The sequence below is a fragment of the Electrophorus electricus genome, chromosome 2 (assembly GCF_041902795.1).
Source record: "Electrophorus electricus isolate QZ-2024a chromosome 2, ASM4190279v1, whole genome shotgun sequence".
NCBI lineage: Eukaryota > Metazoa > Chordata > Actinopteri > Gymnotiformes > Gymnotidae > Electrophorus > Electrophorus electricus.
In genome coordinates this window covers 22,955,001-22,972,850 of record NC_137498.1, presented here as the reverse complement: position 1 = coordinate 22,972,850, position 17,850 = coordinate 22,955,001, and the positions used below count along the sequence as shown (strand labels likewise).

At 44.6% G+C, this 17,850-nt stretch overlaps 1 protein-coding gene across 2 annotated transcripts in view; it reads right to left on the bottom strand.

Annotated features, from left to right (window-relative positions):
* Window positions 1-4,837: 4,837 nt before the first annotated feature.
* The window catches only part of usta (uronyl 2-sulfotransferase a), a 59,052-nt gene continuing 46,039 nt past the window's right edge, over window positions 4,838-17,850 (bottom strand). For both annotated transcript variants that reach the window (XM_035529511.2, XM_081695708.1), the window contains exons 4-8: window positions 15,762-15,841; window positions 15,037-15,190; window positions 6,394-6,491; window positions 6,110-6,267; window positions 4,838-5,576 (exon numbers count right to left, since the gene is read on the bottom strand). In XM_035529511.2, coding sequence (XP_035385404.1) covers window positions 5,242-5,576; window positions 6,110-6,267; window positions 6,394-6,491; window positions 15,037-15,190; window positions 15,762-15,841 — 825 coding nt within the window. In that variant the 3' untranslated portion in view covers window positions 4,838-5,241. The remainder of the gene's footprint in view (window positions 5,577-6,109; window positions 6,268-6,393; window positions 6,492-15,036; window positions 15,191-15,761; window positions 15,842-17,850) is intronic.

Sequence of the window (17,850 nt, the reverse complement as noted above, 5' to 3'; positions counted from 1 at the left end):
ACTACTGGGACACTGCTAGACATGAAGACACTACTGGGACACTGCTTGTATATGAAGACACTGCTGGACATGAAGACACTGCTGGGACACTGCTGGACATGAAGACACTGCTGGAACACTGCTGGACATGAAGACACTGCTGGGACATTGCTGGACATGAAGACACTGCTGGGACATTGCTGGACATGAAGACACTGCTGGGACACTGCTGGGACACTGCTTGTACATGAAGACACTGCTGGACATGAAGACACTGCTGGACATGAAGACACTACTGGGACACTGCTGGACACTGCTGGACCTGCTTGTACATGAAGACACTGCTGGACACTGCTTGTACATGAAGACACTGCTGGGACATTGCTATACATGAAGACACTGCTGGAACACTGCTGGACATGGAGACACTGCTGGGACACTGCTGGACATGAAGACACTGCTGGGACATTGCTGGACATGAAGACACTATTGGGACACTGCTGGAACACTGCGGTACATGAAGACACAGCTGGGACACTGCTGGACCTGCTTGTACATGAAGACACTGCTGGGACACTGTTTGTACATGAAGACACTGCTGGAACACTGTTTGTACATGAATACACTGCTGGGACACTGCTTGTACATGAAGACACTGCTGGACATGAAGACACTGCTGGACATGAAGACACTACTGGGACACTGTTTGACCTGCTTGTACATGAAGACACTGCTGGGACACTGCTTGTACATGATGACACTGCTGGGACACTGCTGGACATGAAGACACTACTGGGACACTGCTGGGACACTGCTGGACATGAAGACACTGCTGGGACACTGCTGGACATGAACACACTGCTGGGACACTGCTGGAACACTGCTGGACATGAAGACACTGCTGGGACACTGCTTGTACATGATGACACTACTGGGACACTGCTGGACATGAAGACACTACTGGGACACTGCTTGTACATGAAGACACTGCTGGACATGAAGACACTACTGGGACACTGCAGGGACACTGCTTGTACATGAAGACACTGCTGGACATGAAGACACTGCTGGGACACTGCTGGACATGAAGACACTACTGGGACACTGCTGGGACACTGCTTGTACATGAAGACACTGCTGGACATGAAGACACTGCTGGGACACTGCTGGACATGAAGACACTGCTGGGACACTGCTGGGACACTGCTGGACATGAAGACACTGCTGGGACACTGCTGGGACACTGCTGGACATGAAGACACTGCTGGGACATGAAGACACTGCTGGGACACTGCTGGACACTGGTTGTACATGATGACACTGCTGGGACACTGCTGGACATGAAGACACTGCTGAAACACTGCTGGACATGAAGACACTGCTGAAACACTGTTTGTACATGAAGAAACTGCTGGGACACTGCTGGACACTGCTTGTACATGAAGACACTGCTGGGACACTGCTGGACATGAAGACACTACTGGGACACTGCTGGACACTGCTTGTACATGAAGACACTGCTGGGACACTGCTGGACATGAAGACACTGCTGGAACACTGCTGGACACTGCTTGTACATGAAGACACTGCTGGGACACTGCTGGACATGAAGACACTACTGGGACACTGCTGGACACTGCTTGTACATGAAGACACTGCTGGGACACTGCTGGACATGAAGACACTACTGGGACACTGCTGGACACTGCTTGTACATGAAGACACTGCTGGGACACTGCTGGACATGAAGACACTACTGGGACACTACTGGGACACTGCTGGACACTGCTTGTACATGAAGACACTGCTGGGACACTGCTGGACATGAAGACACTACTGGGACACTGCTGGACACTGCTTGTACATGAAGACACTGCTGGGACACTGCTGGACATGAAGACACTACTGGGACACTGCTGGACACTGCTTGTACATGATGACACTGCTGGGACACTGCTGGACATGAAGACACTACTGGGACACTGCTGGACACTGCTGGACACTGCTTGTACATGAAGATACTGCTGGTACTCCCATTAGTTATTGGTGAGAGTACTTTGGTAATGAGAATGCAAAAATTCGATTGAGGACTTTATGAATTTAGAATCACCACCACAGAGAAATATAAAGACAACACAGAATAGTTGACACAGGGAGACAGCACTGAAAAGGTGAGTATTCTGAAATAAACCACATGGAAATATCAGTGTGCGTGGCCTATATTAGAGGTTGGAGTACTTCCCTGAACTCTTGGCAGAAACCACTAGGTGCTATAATCAAGATTGTATTCTTCCGTTGCTGCTAAGGCTGATGTGAGCAAAATATCTACACCTGAAATGTTATCTAAAGTTTGATACGCCATGTGCACAACTGCAGTTTAACCTTTGACCTAACCTATGATTTAAAAACAGGACTGTCAAGAGACAACCAGCTAAATGTTGACACACACACGCACGCGTGCGCAGCAGCGGATCGATTGAAATGAACCATGGTGCAATTGCTCTGGTAATACAGTTTGTTAGAGCAAGTGACAACATTGCCTTTGAACACACTAGATAAGTGGACCAAGACCCCTGAGCAGGTTTGTGTCAGTTTGTTACCAAACAAACTCTGTTGTGGTTCATTTGACATATGGCCCAAAGGCACCAAGCAGTCCAAACACATGGTGTAATGTCACAAGATGGGACCATAAACATTACATTAGAAATCAGAGGTGGTAGCAAAAATGCAAACAAATGTGGTACATGGAGGTAAAATGCTTCAATAACATTTAGTCCAATGAGCATATCTGTACTATACTGGAAAGAAAATGCCCAAGTTTCTGTTTTGCCTCTGTAATAGTTTTCATGTTGTGAAAATACCTTTATGGACACGCATGAAAACATAATAAAGGTCTCAGTTGCAAAAGCCAGATTGCTTCACTGTGGACTGATGTGTGATAACAGAAAGACAAGGATGTCAAATAAGTGTATGTTTTAGTAGCTGTGACTTAAATTTTAGTATGGTACAGTCTTATATTAAGTGATCAGCAATTTTGCAAGCCTTGTATTAGATATCCCATGTTTTCCTTCAGTTAATCATAATGAATGTGGAAAACAAATCAGCTCAAATTACCTGGAGTGCAGCAGAGTAGGTTCCACTGAAGAAGGGTGCCCTCAAGTGTTTAACTCTGGGAAGTGTTTGATTCAAACTAAAAACAGGAGGCATTAGGGTTGCAAAAGGTAATTGCCAAGAAGCAGAAAAATTGTTCTTAAAAGACTTTTATTTTGGAAGCTGGTCCCTTAAGTGAATCTCATACATTTTTGATGTTAGCCATTTCCTTTGCATTTCCATTTATTGTTTAAGAGTGTCAAATTTAGCTGTGCACACTTTTCTTTCAAAGTACCAGATGTTTGTCATTGGGTTATGCTGGTTGTTATAACCCAAAATAAAAATAATTTTATTTGCACTCTTTTTTTTTTCCTGAGAATTTTATGTGGAATGCATTTCACAAATTTTACACTGTATAATAAATTAACCCATAAATCCACATTTAACACAACACAATACATACACCCTGCCAGGATTACATGACAGCTTGCAGTTTTTTTGTTACCTTCTTACAAAAGCTTTCTTTCAAACCATCTAATACATGTTAGTCTTTTTTTTTTGTTTTTTTTTTTGTTGTTTTTTTTTTAAGGTTTGCAAGGAATTACAACCAATATCAAAAATAATTAGTGGACACATCTCAGTAGACTTTGCATAAACTGCATTTTAAGAAAATCCACTGCTAAGGGCTTTTCTAGTCTCAAGCAGACAGAAATCAATTCCAAGTGCTGTATTTGAGCTGATTATCAGTCTTCCATTTTGTAGTTTTGTGTTCCCTAAAATGAAAGACTGACAGCCTACTGATGCATGTGTATTGCAGAGGGAAGCTTTTGTATGACAGCCACAGCTGAACTGTCTCCCTTGTCACTTTGGAATCAGTTTGGAATCATCGCTGAAGCTTTGAACTTGACATTCAGTTTCCAATGCCTAGAATAGAAACAGTCAGCTCTTTTTTGGGTGTGACTGCAGACCTTTCATGACCACTTAACTATTCGTTAGAAACTGTGGGTCAGTGTAATATTTATCACCAGATCCTGTTGAACCATGCAGAGCTCTGAAGCAGGTACTGTGTCAAGTTTCGTGATCAAAATACAATGCCAATTTTATACTACGTTACACGTCTTCTAACAAAATAATTGAATGTTTATTAAAGGTTCGTGTCTCCTTCCAATAGTTCTTAAATTAATAACATCCTGTGATTGTGAAGATAAGCATGACTTAGAGCAAGCCTTTATCTTCCAATGTGATCAGTGTTCCAATGTTAGTAAATGATTTTCAGGGCTCATAGGGTTTTAGAAAGTTGGGCAGACAGTACACCATTCTCTCACCACCATTATTCACATGATGTTTTTAATCTAACATGATGTTGAGCTATTCTGGTTTTCTGACCGACAGTCTAGGTGATGGTTTGCTGAACCTGCTGTTCTCTCTCTCTCTCTCTCTCTCTCGAAGTTATTCATAATCAAGCAGCTGTTTAAATCTAGTAGAGTTCTATGGGGGTGCAGCTCGGGCCATGTGTGATACAAAGCAGAAACCATCAGGCATAATCCACCACATGGCTTGTTTTCTGCCTTATGACCTTTATGACCTTAGGACCAAAATTCAACCTTATTCAGTGGCAACAACCATCACCAAAAGGAAAACACAGGGATCTGCACAAGCAGGATGAGATCAGGAACCCTGGGTTTCTAACACATTTGGCACTTGAAGAACTCGGCAGGGATAGACATGAAGACTTAAAGCACACTTGCTTCTTTACAAGGAAAGCAGAGAAGAGGAGAGACTGACGCTTTATTAACAGAGATATTCCATAGGGCCCAGTATTTGTAATGTGATCATCAGGATAATCTCTGTAAGATACACATTTCAGGTTAGCGTCTGCTCCCTATTCCTTCAAGATGTTTTATCTAATCTTCTGTTTGTTCTCCTGACAAAGTTATAAATATCTCACTGGGAGAATGAATAAAACAAAAAAACATACAGGAATTAAAAACACCAATGAAAATAAAGTCAATAAAACAGATTCACAAGTCTATAAATATATTTACTCAGGCCCTTCCAGATGTCCAGGTGGGGCTGTCCCATTAAAAACACGGGCATTGTGCAACCACGCGCACGCACACACACACACCCAAAGCACTTTTGGGAATGCTAACTCCACCCCCTGGCCCCGTCTCAAGGCTGGACCAACCAGTTGTTGGCGTCCTCGACTGCCTGCCACTCCTGCTCGTCTTTGTCCTCCCCCTCATCTTCCTCCTCCTCCTCCTCTTCCTCATCCAACAGCGGCTTTTGGGTCGTGAGGGCGAGCTCGCGCAGGAGGCCTGGCTCGTGGGCGGAGCCCATCTGAGCAGACCTCAGGCCGATCTTCCTCTTGGCGAGGTGGAACTGGTCGCGCACGAAGTCATAGAAGTCGTACTCGTACTTCATCCGGCGATAGAGCACATGCAGGGCCTCCAGCGTGGGTGTGTGCTTCCGCACTGTGCCTGTAAGGTTACCCAACTTCCAGAATTCTGCGGAGGAGGGGCACATGTAGGGAGGGTCGAGACATAAACCATAAGGGCAGGGTTAAAAATAAAAGGCCTTCCAGCTGATAGGCTGTCCAAAATATCTCTATGAGATATGACAAGCCAGTCTTTTGTTAAGAGTAATATAACATGTTTATCAGTAGCACAAATGATTGTTACTGCAACTGCAAATCACTACTTTGGATGACTGAAATCTAAATTGTTACTCTGGGTACTGCTAGGATATATTCATATGATTTTGGATGGAGTTGGACAGAGTCAACAGCTATCAATATACCAAACAGCTATTTACATACTAAAATACAACATTCTCAGAACTCAGCATTGACTGAATATCCTCCAGACACCAATGAGAGTTCTTTCAAACTCTAGGCCAAATAATAGCAAAGTTAACTTCGTGTATCATGCACATTTGTGGGCTTCAAAGGAATGAATAAATTTTTTTCCTTTCCAAAAAACTTAATCTGTCATGCTGCCATGAATCTATAATTGTCCATCCGTTTTTGCGTCTGCTACACCTGGGCTCTTGTAGATGGCCACCACGTCGCTGAAGTAGTGAGGCAGCAGTCTTTCCAGCAGGAATAGCACATCCTCCAGTTCCTCCAGGATGCCCACCAGGAGGAAGTTCTCCACCACGTTCTGCTTTGCCCTGTCCAGCGCCCATACGCCTGGCTCCCTGCCCACACACAGGTGCACTCTTACATTACTGTATGGGGTCTGAAACTCAAAGCCCACGGAGAAGCAGGCATGGCAGGTTTACGAATGTGAAGGTGCGGGTTTATGAAAACACAAAGGACTTCACCTGCATTGAGGATGCTGGCCGCAGAAATATGGCACTATGTAGAATAGGCGAGGATTCGAGCATTCTGGGTAGTTCTCCAGGATGCACACGTTAATGTCCTGCGGAGAGATGTGGTTGAGAGAGAGGAGAGGCTAATTATTAAAAGCCCTGAGACCCAGATATGGTTGTTAATGTAGGATGGACCAGGTCGCACAGATCTGACTTCTGAGGCAATCATATCTGGCTTTCACACTTCCAGATTCAGTTAGAAAGGGCTTGATAATCAGACAAAGAGTCAACTGAGGTGTGTAAGATCAGGGGTAACAGTACACCACGCAGAACTGCAGTTATGCACTTCTGATCATCCTAGGAGACTTACTTGTTGTTTGGTTGGGATATAATGAAATCCTACATTTCTGCATATAACTTGACTTGTAATCAGAAGGTTGCTGGTTCAAGCCCCACCACTGCCAAGTTCCCACTGTTGGGCCCCTGACCAAGACCCTCAACCCTCAATTGCTCAAGTTGTACTCACTCATAATTGTAAGTCGCTTTGTATAAAAGCGTCAGCTAAATGCTGTAAATGTAATGTAACAACAGCATAGCAAATTTGTTCAAGAAAAAAAAGTAATGATCACCTTTGGCCAGAAGGGGGAGCAAATCACACATGCTAATATATATGAGTGAAAGTCATTCACAGCAAGCAAAGACGCTATCTTTCACAAACACATGACACCAAGTGACCTCCAGAGAATGTAACCCCTGGCTTAAATCAGTTAGGTTCAATTTGCTGATATGAAGCCTGCAATTATCAGCAGACAGCATGTGTCTGGGAGTCAAAGCCTTAGTGTTGAATCTCACCGTGAGAAATGAACCTCATTACACTAGCCCTTTGACTGAAACAGCTTCTACAGCTTGTATATTTCTATTTTATTTGCTTTTCTTTGAATCAACAATAGATTGATTAACAGTGTGGGACATTTAATACATTAGCTGAAGAAAGCTTTAAAAGTAAAACAAATCCATTTTATTAGCTCTTAAAACCTTGGCAATGTGTCTACAGAATAATGTTCCACCCAGAAACCTTTCAGGTCCCAGGGCCATGTGTGCTTGTCTCATGCTCATGATACAAAGAGCTCTTAAGATAACACATCTCACTCTTTATTTCTCCACACACATCTAATACTTTCCACAAGTGCTTACTTCAGAGCTTCAAGTGTGAATAATGGGGGTTTTCTTCATACCGCTGTCCAAACATTTCTACTGCCCTTTTTTGCCTTGAATTCTGAAAATCAATATAATTTGATCTAGAGCTGTAGATGTGTTCAAGACAATATTATGAGAACAGCATTAGTTTCAATACATGTTGAGCAGAGACTGCTCTGGCACCTCCACCTAACCCTAACACTAACCCTAACCCTAACCTTAACCTCATTAACCAAAAGGAAACTGGCCACAAGGTGGTCCTCACAAGATCAGAAATTATGTTCTTGGCCCTCACCAAATATAGATACACTTACACACAAATAAATACATTCCTGCTCGTGCACTAGCAAAGGATGCTGTGGTGACACATGATGGGAAAGTCTGTGGGGGGTGAGCGGATGCGGTCTCTTTCTCGTGAATCCACATAATGCTGAAAGATCATTGCTCAGCATTTCATGCGAAAACAAGCTAATTTGTCTTGTTTAACTTCCTCAGATTTAAACCCCCCCGCCCAAAAGGTTAAGCAAAGACAGGAACATCTACAGGCTCTGGGTCCTCGGGCCAGTGAGCAAGTGCGAGGTCTCGGATGGAAAATACAAGTTCAAGTTCAAGAGGTTTTATTGTCATTTCAGCTATATACAAGTACACAACAAAAACGAGACAATGTTCCTCCAGGACCATGGTGCAACACAAAAACAACAGTGCAACATGCTACACAAGTGCAAACAATCCAATGTAGTGCAAAATGTCATTAAATAAACATTAAATAACCAATAATAAATACAGGGCAGGACAAATACAAAATGAGTAGACAGTGCAATTATTTAGTCCAGTACACAGTACTGGGAATATGTAAAGTGAGTTGTGCATAGGAGTCAGTGACATGCTACACTGAATATAGCAGTCACCGGTAGCAGCCAGAACAGTTCAGAGTACAGTGCTGGTTTAGTACAGCACTCTAGCAGCAAGTAGGATAATGTGCAAGACTGCAACAGGAGTGCATAGTTTATTTGTGTGACGTTTGACTTCAGCACTAGTCCGATGCAAAACAATGTGTGAGTGTGTGTATAGATATGTATATATGTATGTATGTATGTATGTACGTGTGTGTGTGTGTGTGTGTGTGTGTGTGTGTGTGTGTGTGTGTGTGAGTGTGAGTGACTGTCTATAAGCATGTATAAAAGTGCCCATTTTGGAATCTGAATTGGAATTGGAGTTAGCCAGAGTTCAGGAGTCTAATGGCTTCTGGGAAGAAGCTGTTGCACAGTCTGGAGGTGCGGGACTGGATGCTGCGGTACCTTCTTCCAGATGGCAAAAGGGTGAACAGTTCATGTGAGGGGTGTGTGGGGTCTTTCACAATGTTGGTGGCTTTCCGGATGCAGCGCGTTAGGTAGATGTTCGTGATGGAGGGAAGAGAGACATCAATGATCTTCTCAGCTGTTCTCACTATTCTTTGGAGGATCTTGCAGTCAAAGGCGGTGCAGTTCCCAAACCAGGTAATGATGCAGCTGCTCAGGATGCTCTCTACAGTACCTTTGTAGAAGGTAGTGAGGATGGGTGATGGGAGATGGGCTTCCCTCAGCTTCCGAAGGAAGTAAAGACGTTGCTGGGCTCTCTTGGTGATGGAACTGGTGTTCAGGGTCCAGGTGAGGTTCTCCGCTATGTGAACACCAAGGAACTTGATGTTCTTGACGATCTCCACCGAGGAGCCATTGATGGCAAGCGGGGAGTGATTTCGCCTTGCTCTCCTGAAGTCAACAACCATTTCTTTTGTCTTGTCAACATTCAGATACAGGTTGTTGACCTTACACCAGCTCACCAGTTCTTGCACCTCCTCTCTGTATGCTGACTCGTCTTTGTTGATGAGACCCACCACGGTCCTGTCATCAGCGAACTTGATGATGTGATTCGAACTGTGCATCGCTGCACAGTCATGAGTCAGCAGTGTGAACAGCAGAGGGCTGATTACACTGCCCTGGGGAGCACCAGTACTCAGTGTGGTGGTGTTGGAAGTGCTGCTCCCAATCCGGACTGACTGAGGTCTACCAGTCAAGACATCCAGGATCCAGTTGCAGAGGGAAGTGTTCAAGCCCAGTAAGCTCAACTTTCCAATCAGATGCTGAGGAACAATGGTGTTGAATGCTGAACTGAAGTATATGAACAGCATTCTTATGTAGGTGCCCTTTTTATCCAGATGTGTGAGTGCCAGATGAAGTGTGGTAGAGATGGCATCATCTGTAGAGTGGGTTGGGTGGTACGCGAACTGCAGGGGGTCCAGAGAAGGGGGAAGCTGGGTCTTGATGACGAGTCTCTCGAAGCACTTCATGATGATGGATGTGAGTGCAATGGGACGGTAGTCATTGAGACACGACACCGTGGGCTTCTTAGGCACGGGGACGATGATTGGTGGTCTTGAAGCATGTTGGGACCACGGTGCAGCTCAGAGAGATATTGAAGATGTCTGTCAGGACATCTGCAAGCTGGTCAGCACATTCTCTGAGCACACGACCCGGGATGTTGTCTGGTCCAGCAGCTTTCTGTGGGTTAACTCCACGCAGAGTACGCCTCACATCAGCTGCCGTCAGGCACAGCACCTGGTCATTTTGCAGAGGGATGGACTTTTCTGCTGCAACGTTGTTCTGTGCTTCAAACCGTGCATAGAAGTCATTCAGTGCATCTGGGAGGATGGCATCACTGTCACAGGAAGGTGATGTTTTCCTGTAGTTAGTAATGGCCTGAATGCCCTCCCACATGCGCCGTGTGTCACCAGTATCTTTGAAGTGTCCATGGATCCTCTGTGCGTGTGCAGGTTTTGATTCCCTGATTGCACGTGACAGTTTGGCTCTTGTTTTTCTGAGAGCCTCTCTGTCACCCACTCTGAAGGCTGAGTCACGGGTCCTCAGTAGCATGCGCACCTCAGCAGAAAAGGACCCACACTGGGGGGGGGTAAAATGTGGGCTGTGTCAGTTTCATGACGCACATGCCAATTTCTTGCTGTGTGACAGTAAAACCTGTTCCAGGAAATAAGAAAGCCCTGTCATGGTCGACATTCCCAGCAGAAACTGGCTGAAGCTGGAACACTTCATAATGAGCTTATTTCTGATCATAAATGAGGAAGTAAGGAAAAAAAAAAGAAGATTTTTCTAGCCTGTCAGCTAGCAAAATGCCTTTGTTTTGTATTCATACAGTTATATATGTATATTATATATGTATATTATATATGTATAAACAATTTAAGTTGAATTACTTTTGATGTTTTGTATTCATACAGTTATATATGTATATTATATATGTATAAACAATTTAAGTTAAATTACTTTTGATGTTTTCTTTATTTTTAATATTTTGACAACTAAAGTTTGGCTTGTAATCTGATCTTTTGAGAATGTAGTTAATACGTTGTGTATAGTATTTTCCTTCTTCTTGAAAACAGAAGGTAGCACTTTCCTTTATTATCCATTTATTACTTTTTTTTTTAGATGATCTGACCGTGGTTGTAAACTTTGAACATTTAAAAATGGCAAAAGGCCACACACGTATACGTCAATTAAAAATACACAGAGGCACACTATTATCCTTTCTGCATATTTTAGATATTCTTGAATATACACAGTTTTGGCACACCGTTTGGAGAGTACAGCTGGTAAGATGGATCACACTGGCTGGCAATAGGAGCAGTAGACCTAAATCCCAGAACATTCCCATTCCAGGATCATTTCACCAGCTCCCAAAAGGACTCGGCTTCAACCTCACTGTTGCAAGCATATGAGTCTCAGACCTGTGCTTATTGCTCTAAGCTGTTCTTCCTTAGTATTCCCGGATCCCCTGTCTGACTCTGGTGGTTCTGTGTCTTGGATGTGGTTATTTGTTGACAGTAGAGACCTGGAGAGACTTCAAAGGTGATAGGAAAGAGGCCAAAGCCCAGGAGAACAGAAGCAACAATAGCTGTTCTGTGCTCGCTCTGTTGGGTCTGGAATATTGCCGTTTTATCAGAGCACAGGTTCACAGAGCTGTCCTCTCTGTCCGAACACGGTCCGGCTTGGGCTAGCGTAAAAAACGCTTGCGCGTGTAGCACATAGACAGGTGTCTTCTTTTCTCAGGAGGATACGGTCAAAAGGGCGCAGTGCTAAACGAAGCAATGCTGCAAAGGGGCAGATATGATGGCCTCAAAACTGTTTGTCTCGCAAAACTGTGAACAGACGCAAGCGCAGGAGAGGCAACGATGACATGCCAGATATATCAGAGGAGCCAAGGGTTAAAACAAAACAATTCCTATGGTAAGGGGTTAGCCAGGCTAAGAGGAAGATACAGAAAGAGAGAGAGAGAGAGAGAGAGAGAGAGAGAGAGAGAGAGAGAGAGAGAGAAAGAGAGACAAAAAGAGAGAGAGAACACATATAATCATGTATACAGGAAATGACACGTGGTCTGGGCTGATGTCCTGAGCTGGACCTTGGCCAAACCTCCCATCCCGACACCCTTGCTGGATTCTCTCTCTCTCTCTCTCCATCACTCTGTCTCTGACTATACTAACACATAAAGAGGTGCTATGTGATGTTTTCACAACACTCCAGTCCGGCCGGCCCGGCCAGCCCCTCGGAACACCACCCGGATGACCCGATCATCACAGCAAATGCACGCCACTGTGAGGCTTAGCTGTCAGCCACGTCACACTCCGACGCTGTCCCAGCAGTGAAGGGAAAGCAGGATCTTACATGCCTACCTGCTAGTCTGTCTGTAAAAGGGTCCAGCTCTCAGACATGGCCTGTGCCAAATAGTTTTTGTTTTATCAGCTGTGGAGAACTACATGCGGCGTAGCTGTGTGCGTTTGTCTAGAAGACTTGTGCTTGTGTTCGGTCTGGAGATGGCTACTGGCCATGCCAAGCACCGAAGAAATACTGGAAAAAAACAAAAACAAAAACAAGAAGAAAATGAAACAAAAAAGAAATTACAACATAACTTTCTTCCAAGTGAACGAGTAGCGAAAGAGTGAAAGAAGAAGTGATGAAGAGAAAAAATTGCAGAAGTAAATAAAAAAGGAACAGAAAGAAAAAGCAGAGGACGTAAAATGTAGGAGACATGAACAGGATAAGAAAAAAGAGACGAAAAAGGAGAGGTTGAGCCTCAGCTGAGCAGAGCTGAGACAGAAACTGGAACTGTGCCACTAAACATTGGCAATTTTCTGCCATCTACACTTCACACAAACTCAGGCGTGCACAAACAAAGACTCGAGCATCCGTGAACATGGACTGTGTCGGCAAAGCAATTCTGGACTGTAAATATAAAGGTGCAGCTGTAAAAATCAAATTTTATTAAACTACATTTGTTTAATCTGATTGTGCATGTGTGCATAAATGTGTTTTGTGGTATTGTGTTGGAGAATTCTAATTCAGTCGGAAAGCTGAAAGTGGAAAACTCTCTGCCTAATCGTGGGACGGCCTGGATCACTGTCTACTGTGTGCGTGTCCGCTTCTGCGAACATGGAATCAAATGAGCTTCGTTTTGTCGGCATGGGATCCCCAGGCTGCCTGGCTCCTCTCTCGCTACGCTCAGTCCGCTACGCTCGCCTCATGTTATCCAATGTCCAGCACGCATGTGTGTGTGCGTGTTTGTGTATTGCACACTCGTGTTCTAACAGGACATGGACTGCTTTAACCCAATGGACTGAGAAAAAATTAGGGTGTTGAAAGGGAGTCTTTCTCTCTCTTTGGTCTCTCTTTCTCACTCTGCCTCTGCTACTGCATATTTTAATGACTCAGCTCACATTGTTCAAACCTCCTGTGATAGCTCAGAAGAACGTCTTAACCCACACAATCAGATTCTAGTCACAGTGGAACTTTGTGTGTGTGTGTGCGTTTGTGCATATGTGTACATGTACTAAGCGAATCTGCATAACGTCTAATTACAGGCTCTAAAGTGGGCTTGTATATGTGTGTGTGCGTGTGTGTATATGTGTGTATGTGTGTGTGTGTGTGTGTGTGTGTGTGTGTGTATGTGTGTGTGTGTGTGTGTGTGTTTGTGCATATGTGTATATGTACTGAGCGAATCTGCATAACATCTAATTACAGGCTCAAAAGTGGGCTTGTATATGTGTGTGTGTGTGTGTGTGTGTGTGTGTGTGTGTGTGTGCGCACACCTGTGTGTTTCCATATGCACCAGAAAGAGGGGGAATTCCAGTCATGTGCTAGCTACTTCAAATATTGTGCCGGTTACGATAATTAAACCCACCCGCAAGCACACTCAGTTCACAGATGACACCACCTGCCCACCTAAAAGCTCGTTAACTAACCATTCAACTGTTACTATATATGACAGATACATCTAATGTTATTTGTCAACATCTTTTCTCATACGACATGTGTTCAAAGGTAAACCGCTGTCTACAAAAGCCACTGAAATCACCTTACATAAAAAATCACACTTTGTAGCATTACACAGATGCACTCCTTCAATGGAGTTATAAATCATGGCGCTGTTGAATGGAACCGATGATGTGGCTTTGGAGACCACCAGTCTCCTTCTGCAGCCAAGAATCAAAGCAACTAGGGGTGGCCTTTTCCAATTAAACTGCATGCCAAGTGTCAGTGCCTCTTTGATGGAATTCTTTTTCCAGCTGCAACAAAAGCTCTGATGAGCATTTTTGAAGTGTTCTTTCTGTCTGCAATAGGAGGAGCCAGAGATCACATCACAACAGCACGAGGGGACTGTGCCAAAAAAAGACAGGCAAGACAAATCAATCTTGCTCCAATTTAATTGCAGAGATTGGCTTTTTTTGCCTGTGGATCGCACAAATCTTTAGTCTGTTTTCCAGAGTTGAACCTGGTGTGTATTCTTAGGTGCATTCTGCAGAACATCAGCTCAACATGACTTAAAACAAACTTAAGGAAATCTGGAAGTTTGCTGGAACTTCAGATTATTTGGAAATTTGCTGGAACTTCAGATTATTTGGAAATTTGCTGGAACTTCAGATTATTTAATAATTGATAAAAAAGTCTGTTTAAAAGTCATTAACAGACATTTATTTATGCATTTTTAGTATTGATGTATTTCTTTTTTAGTATTTCTGTATGATTTTAGAGCATTAAGCCTGTGGCTGTTGGCAGGATCACTGATTGATGTCAGGAAAGGATTTATTATGCACATTTTAAGTAAGTAGGGCATTACTCAAACTTTATGGAAGACTGTACAGTCTTATGTGTTCGTATGCAGAGCAACTCTCCTGGTTGCTGTCTTTATCCCCAGCCCTGTTGCCTTGTTCTTAGCTGCACCTGTAGGCTTTTCCTACTCTGTTATCATTCAGCTGCAGACTCTCACCGTATGTATGTGCAGGGTTTCCCGAGAGCTTTCAAAGGAGCCACACTTATGCTGGCCAAGTAACCTTAGGGCTCGGCCTGGCTGTGACACATCGGGAAGGGGGATGGAGGGAATGGGCTAGAGAGAAAAGGGGGAAGGGTGTCTGACCAGATATCTCTCCTCATCCTTCATCTGCGGCGTCCGGATCAAGTGGTTCTGCTCGCCTCGCCAGTCGCCAAAGCGGCGGAAGAAATAGTTGGAGAGGAAACGGTTGATGGGATCCCTGATGATGTTTATGTAGACAGGCTGCTCTATCCTAAACCTGAGATGGGTAGAGAGAAAGGGAGGAAGAGAGAGAGGGAGCGACAAACCCAGGGAGGGAGAGAGAGCGAGAACCAGGGAGGGAGAGATGGAGGGAGAGAGTTGTGAGAAGCACTGTCCATAGTGTACTTTGGGGGTTTTAACTCCAGTCTCAAGTGTCTCACACACTTAATCCAGCTCTTTCTCCAGCCTTTGCTGCTCATCAGGGTCAGGGTCAGGGTCAGGGTCAGTGTCAGGGTTAGGGTTAGGGTCAGGGTCAGGATCAGGGTCAGGGTCAGGGTTAGGGTTAGGGTCAGGGTCAGGGTCAGGGTCAGGGTTAGGGTTAGGGTCAGGGTCAGGATCAGGGTCAGGGTCAGGGTCAGGGTTAGGGTTAGGGTCAGGGTCAGGGTCAGGGTTAGGGTTAGGGTTAGGGTCAGGGTCAGGGTCAGGGTCAGGGTTAGGGTCAGGGTCAGGGTTAGGGTTAGGAACAGGTGAAAATGTGAGGGGCAGCAGCAGGACTGAAGCTGAAAACCCAAGCTGCAGTTGGCCACTTAAGCCATCAGTCAGGGGCAGCTCAAATCTGTTTGGCTTACCTGGTGAAGTTGAGGAAGTGAACATGCCTGGTGTACAGGAAGGGCTGTGGAATGGAGCTAATGTTTCTCATCAGATCCACCTGAGGGCAGAGGCAAACAAACAGTGTGTCAACGAGGCTGTTCCCTCAGCAGGAAGCGGTGGCACACAGCTGTTTCTGTCAGTGTAAAAAACCCCACAAACAATCAAATCACACCAAGCAAACACACAAGCAATCCTTTACCTCCATCCCTCCAAATAACACGACTCACGGCTCACAAAAAACATCTTATGCCACTCTTTTAACTTGCAGATGTGGGACAGGCAAAAAAGCCCGCGCAGTAACGGAAAGGACAGGGTAACAAAAATGACAGGGTAACAGAGAGGACAGGGATCTGAGTGGCCGTGATTTAAAACTCAGCTCTCAATGCAAATCTTAAAAGCATTCGCTCTGGTATGGGGTGGCAACAATTGGTCAGTATTGCCATGACAAACTACTTACTCCTGTGAGCCACTGTGGCCAAAGCAGGTTTTTTTTTTCATTGGCTGTTTTGGAGCAAGCCCATCGGATCTCTGCCTACAAAATGCAACAGCACCAATTTTTTTTTTTCTATTGACGTTATACAGTGGAAAACACTTAAGTCATCTGACAAAGTGGCCTTGGTATATGGTTTTGATGTATTTAGCATACAGATGTGCCAATATTTTGGTGACACTGCTCAGAAAATGCAGAGAGCACACATTTTGCAAGCCCCCACACGCACGGACGCCCACACAAATGCAATCATGCGCATACACACACACATGCACAAACGTCAGCTTTCTCACCAAAGCAAATCACACTGAAGGGTCTATTATGGTTGTTGGGTTTGGGTCTGTGTCATGTGTTTCAGTCGCTGATTAATCTGAGAAGGAGTTCCAGAAGGTTCCACTCTAAACGACTTTCTGCCTTGTGATGTCATGCCTCAGCCAAAACTGTGGCTGAGGTTTCTTGAAGTTTTTTCCCCCCCTCTCAGTGAAAACAGTTACAGAGAGGTCAACCATTCGCTCTCTCTCTCTCTCGCTCTGTCTCTTACTCTCCCACTCTCTCTCACTCCCTCTCGCTCTCTCTCTTCTACTCTTTCACTTTCACTCTCCCAGTGTGTGCTCCCTTCTGTCCTCTATCACTCGCCGACTCTCGCTCCCTCTCTTGCTTTCTCTCTCACTCCCTCTTGCTCTCTATCATTGTCTCTCTCTCGCTCACTCTCTCCCTCATTACAGTGCACCTGTAATGAGGTCTGGAGCTTCCAGCAGATCATGGTAATGTGCCTTTAATCAAACTCTCTGTCAGTCAGCCAAAACACACAACCTCAGTGGGCACAACCTCACCTGGACGAAATCACTTTCTGTGTGTCTTTGGCTACTACAGGGTGACGGGTGATACCTCTAATGACATCATTAGGGAAGGCTTACCTCATGTAAGTGTGTGTGTGTGTCTGTGTGTGTGTGTGTGTGTGTGTGTGTGTGTCTGGCAACACTAGATGAAGAAAGCAATAAAAAGCTCCAATTTCCAGTGAAAGGGATAAAGAAGATTAAAAGACAGCAGATGATAACCCTGACCAATAAAATGGTAGTATGTGAGGGTCATTGAATGGCAAAGGTCAAGACAGTATAAAGAAAAAAGTAAGATTAAAATTCTGAACAGCATATGTTTACCTGAGGTGGAAGAGAGAGAGACAGAGAGAAAGAGAAAGGGGGGGGGGGGTGTGATATGGGGTTTGTGGGATATATCCATGGAGTATAATTACCCACACAAATGGGTCTAAACACACACACACAAAAAACCCCACCTCACATAACATTGACAGGCTGATCATCTGGTCTGTGCTGGGTCTATCCACCCAGTGACCCATGCAGACAAAAAGAAACTGAACAACTTACTGGAATGGAAAAACTGAATACTTGTGGCCCGTCAAAACACAACAAACCCATAACGACAAACCACCAAGTTACAACTTGGCATCTCCACTAAAGTGCATCTGTTCTAACGGCGAGTGCTGGGGAAGAAGGATGTAAGAGACTAACAGGAGGAGGTGTACTATAACAGAGTGGGTCAGCGAGGAAGCAAGACTG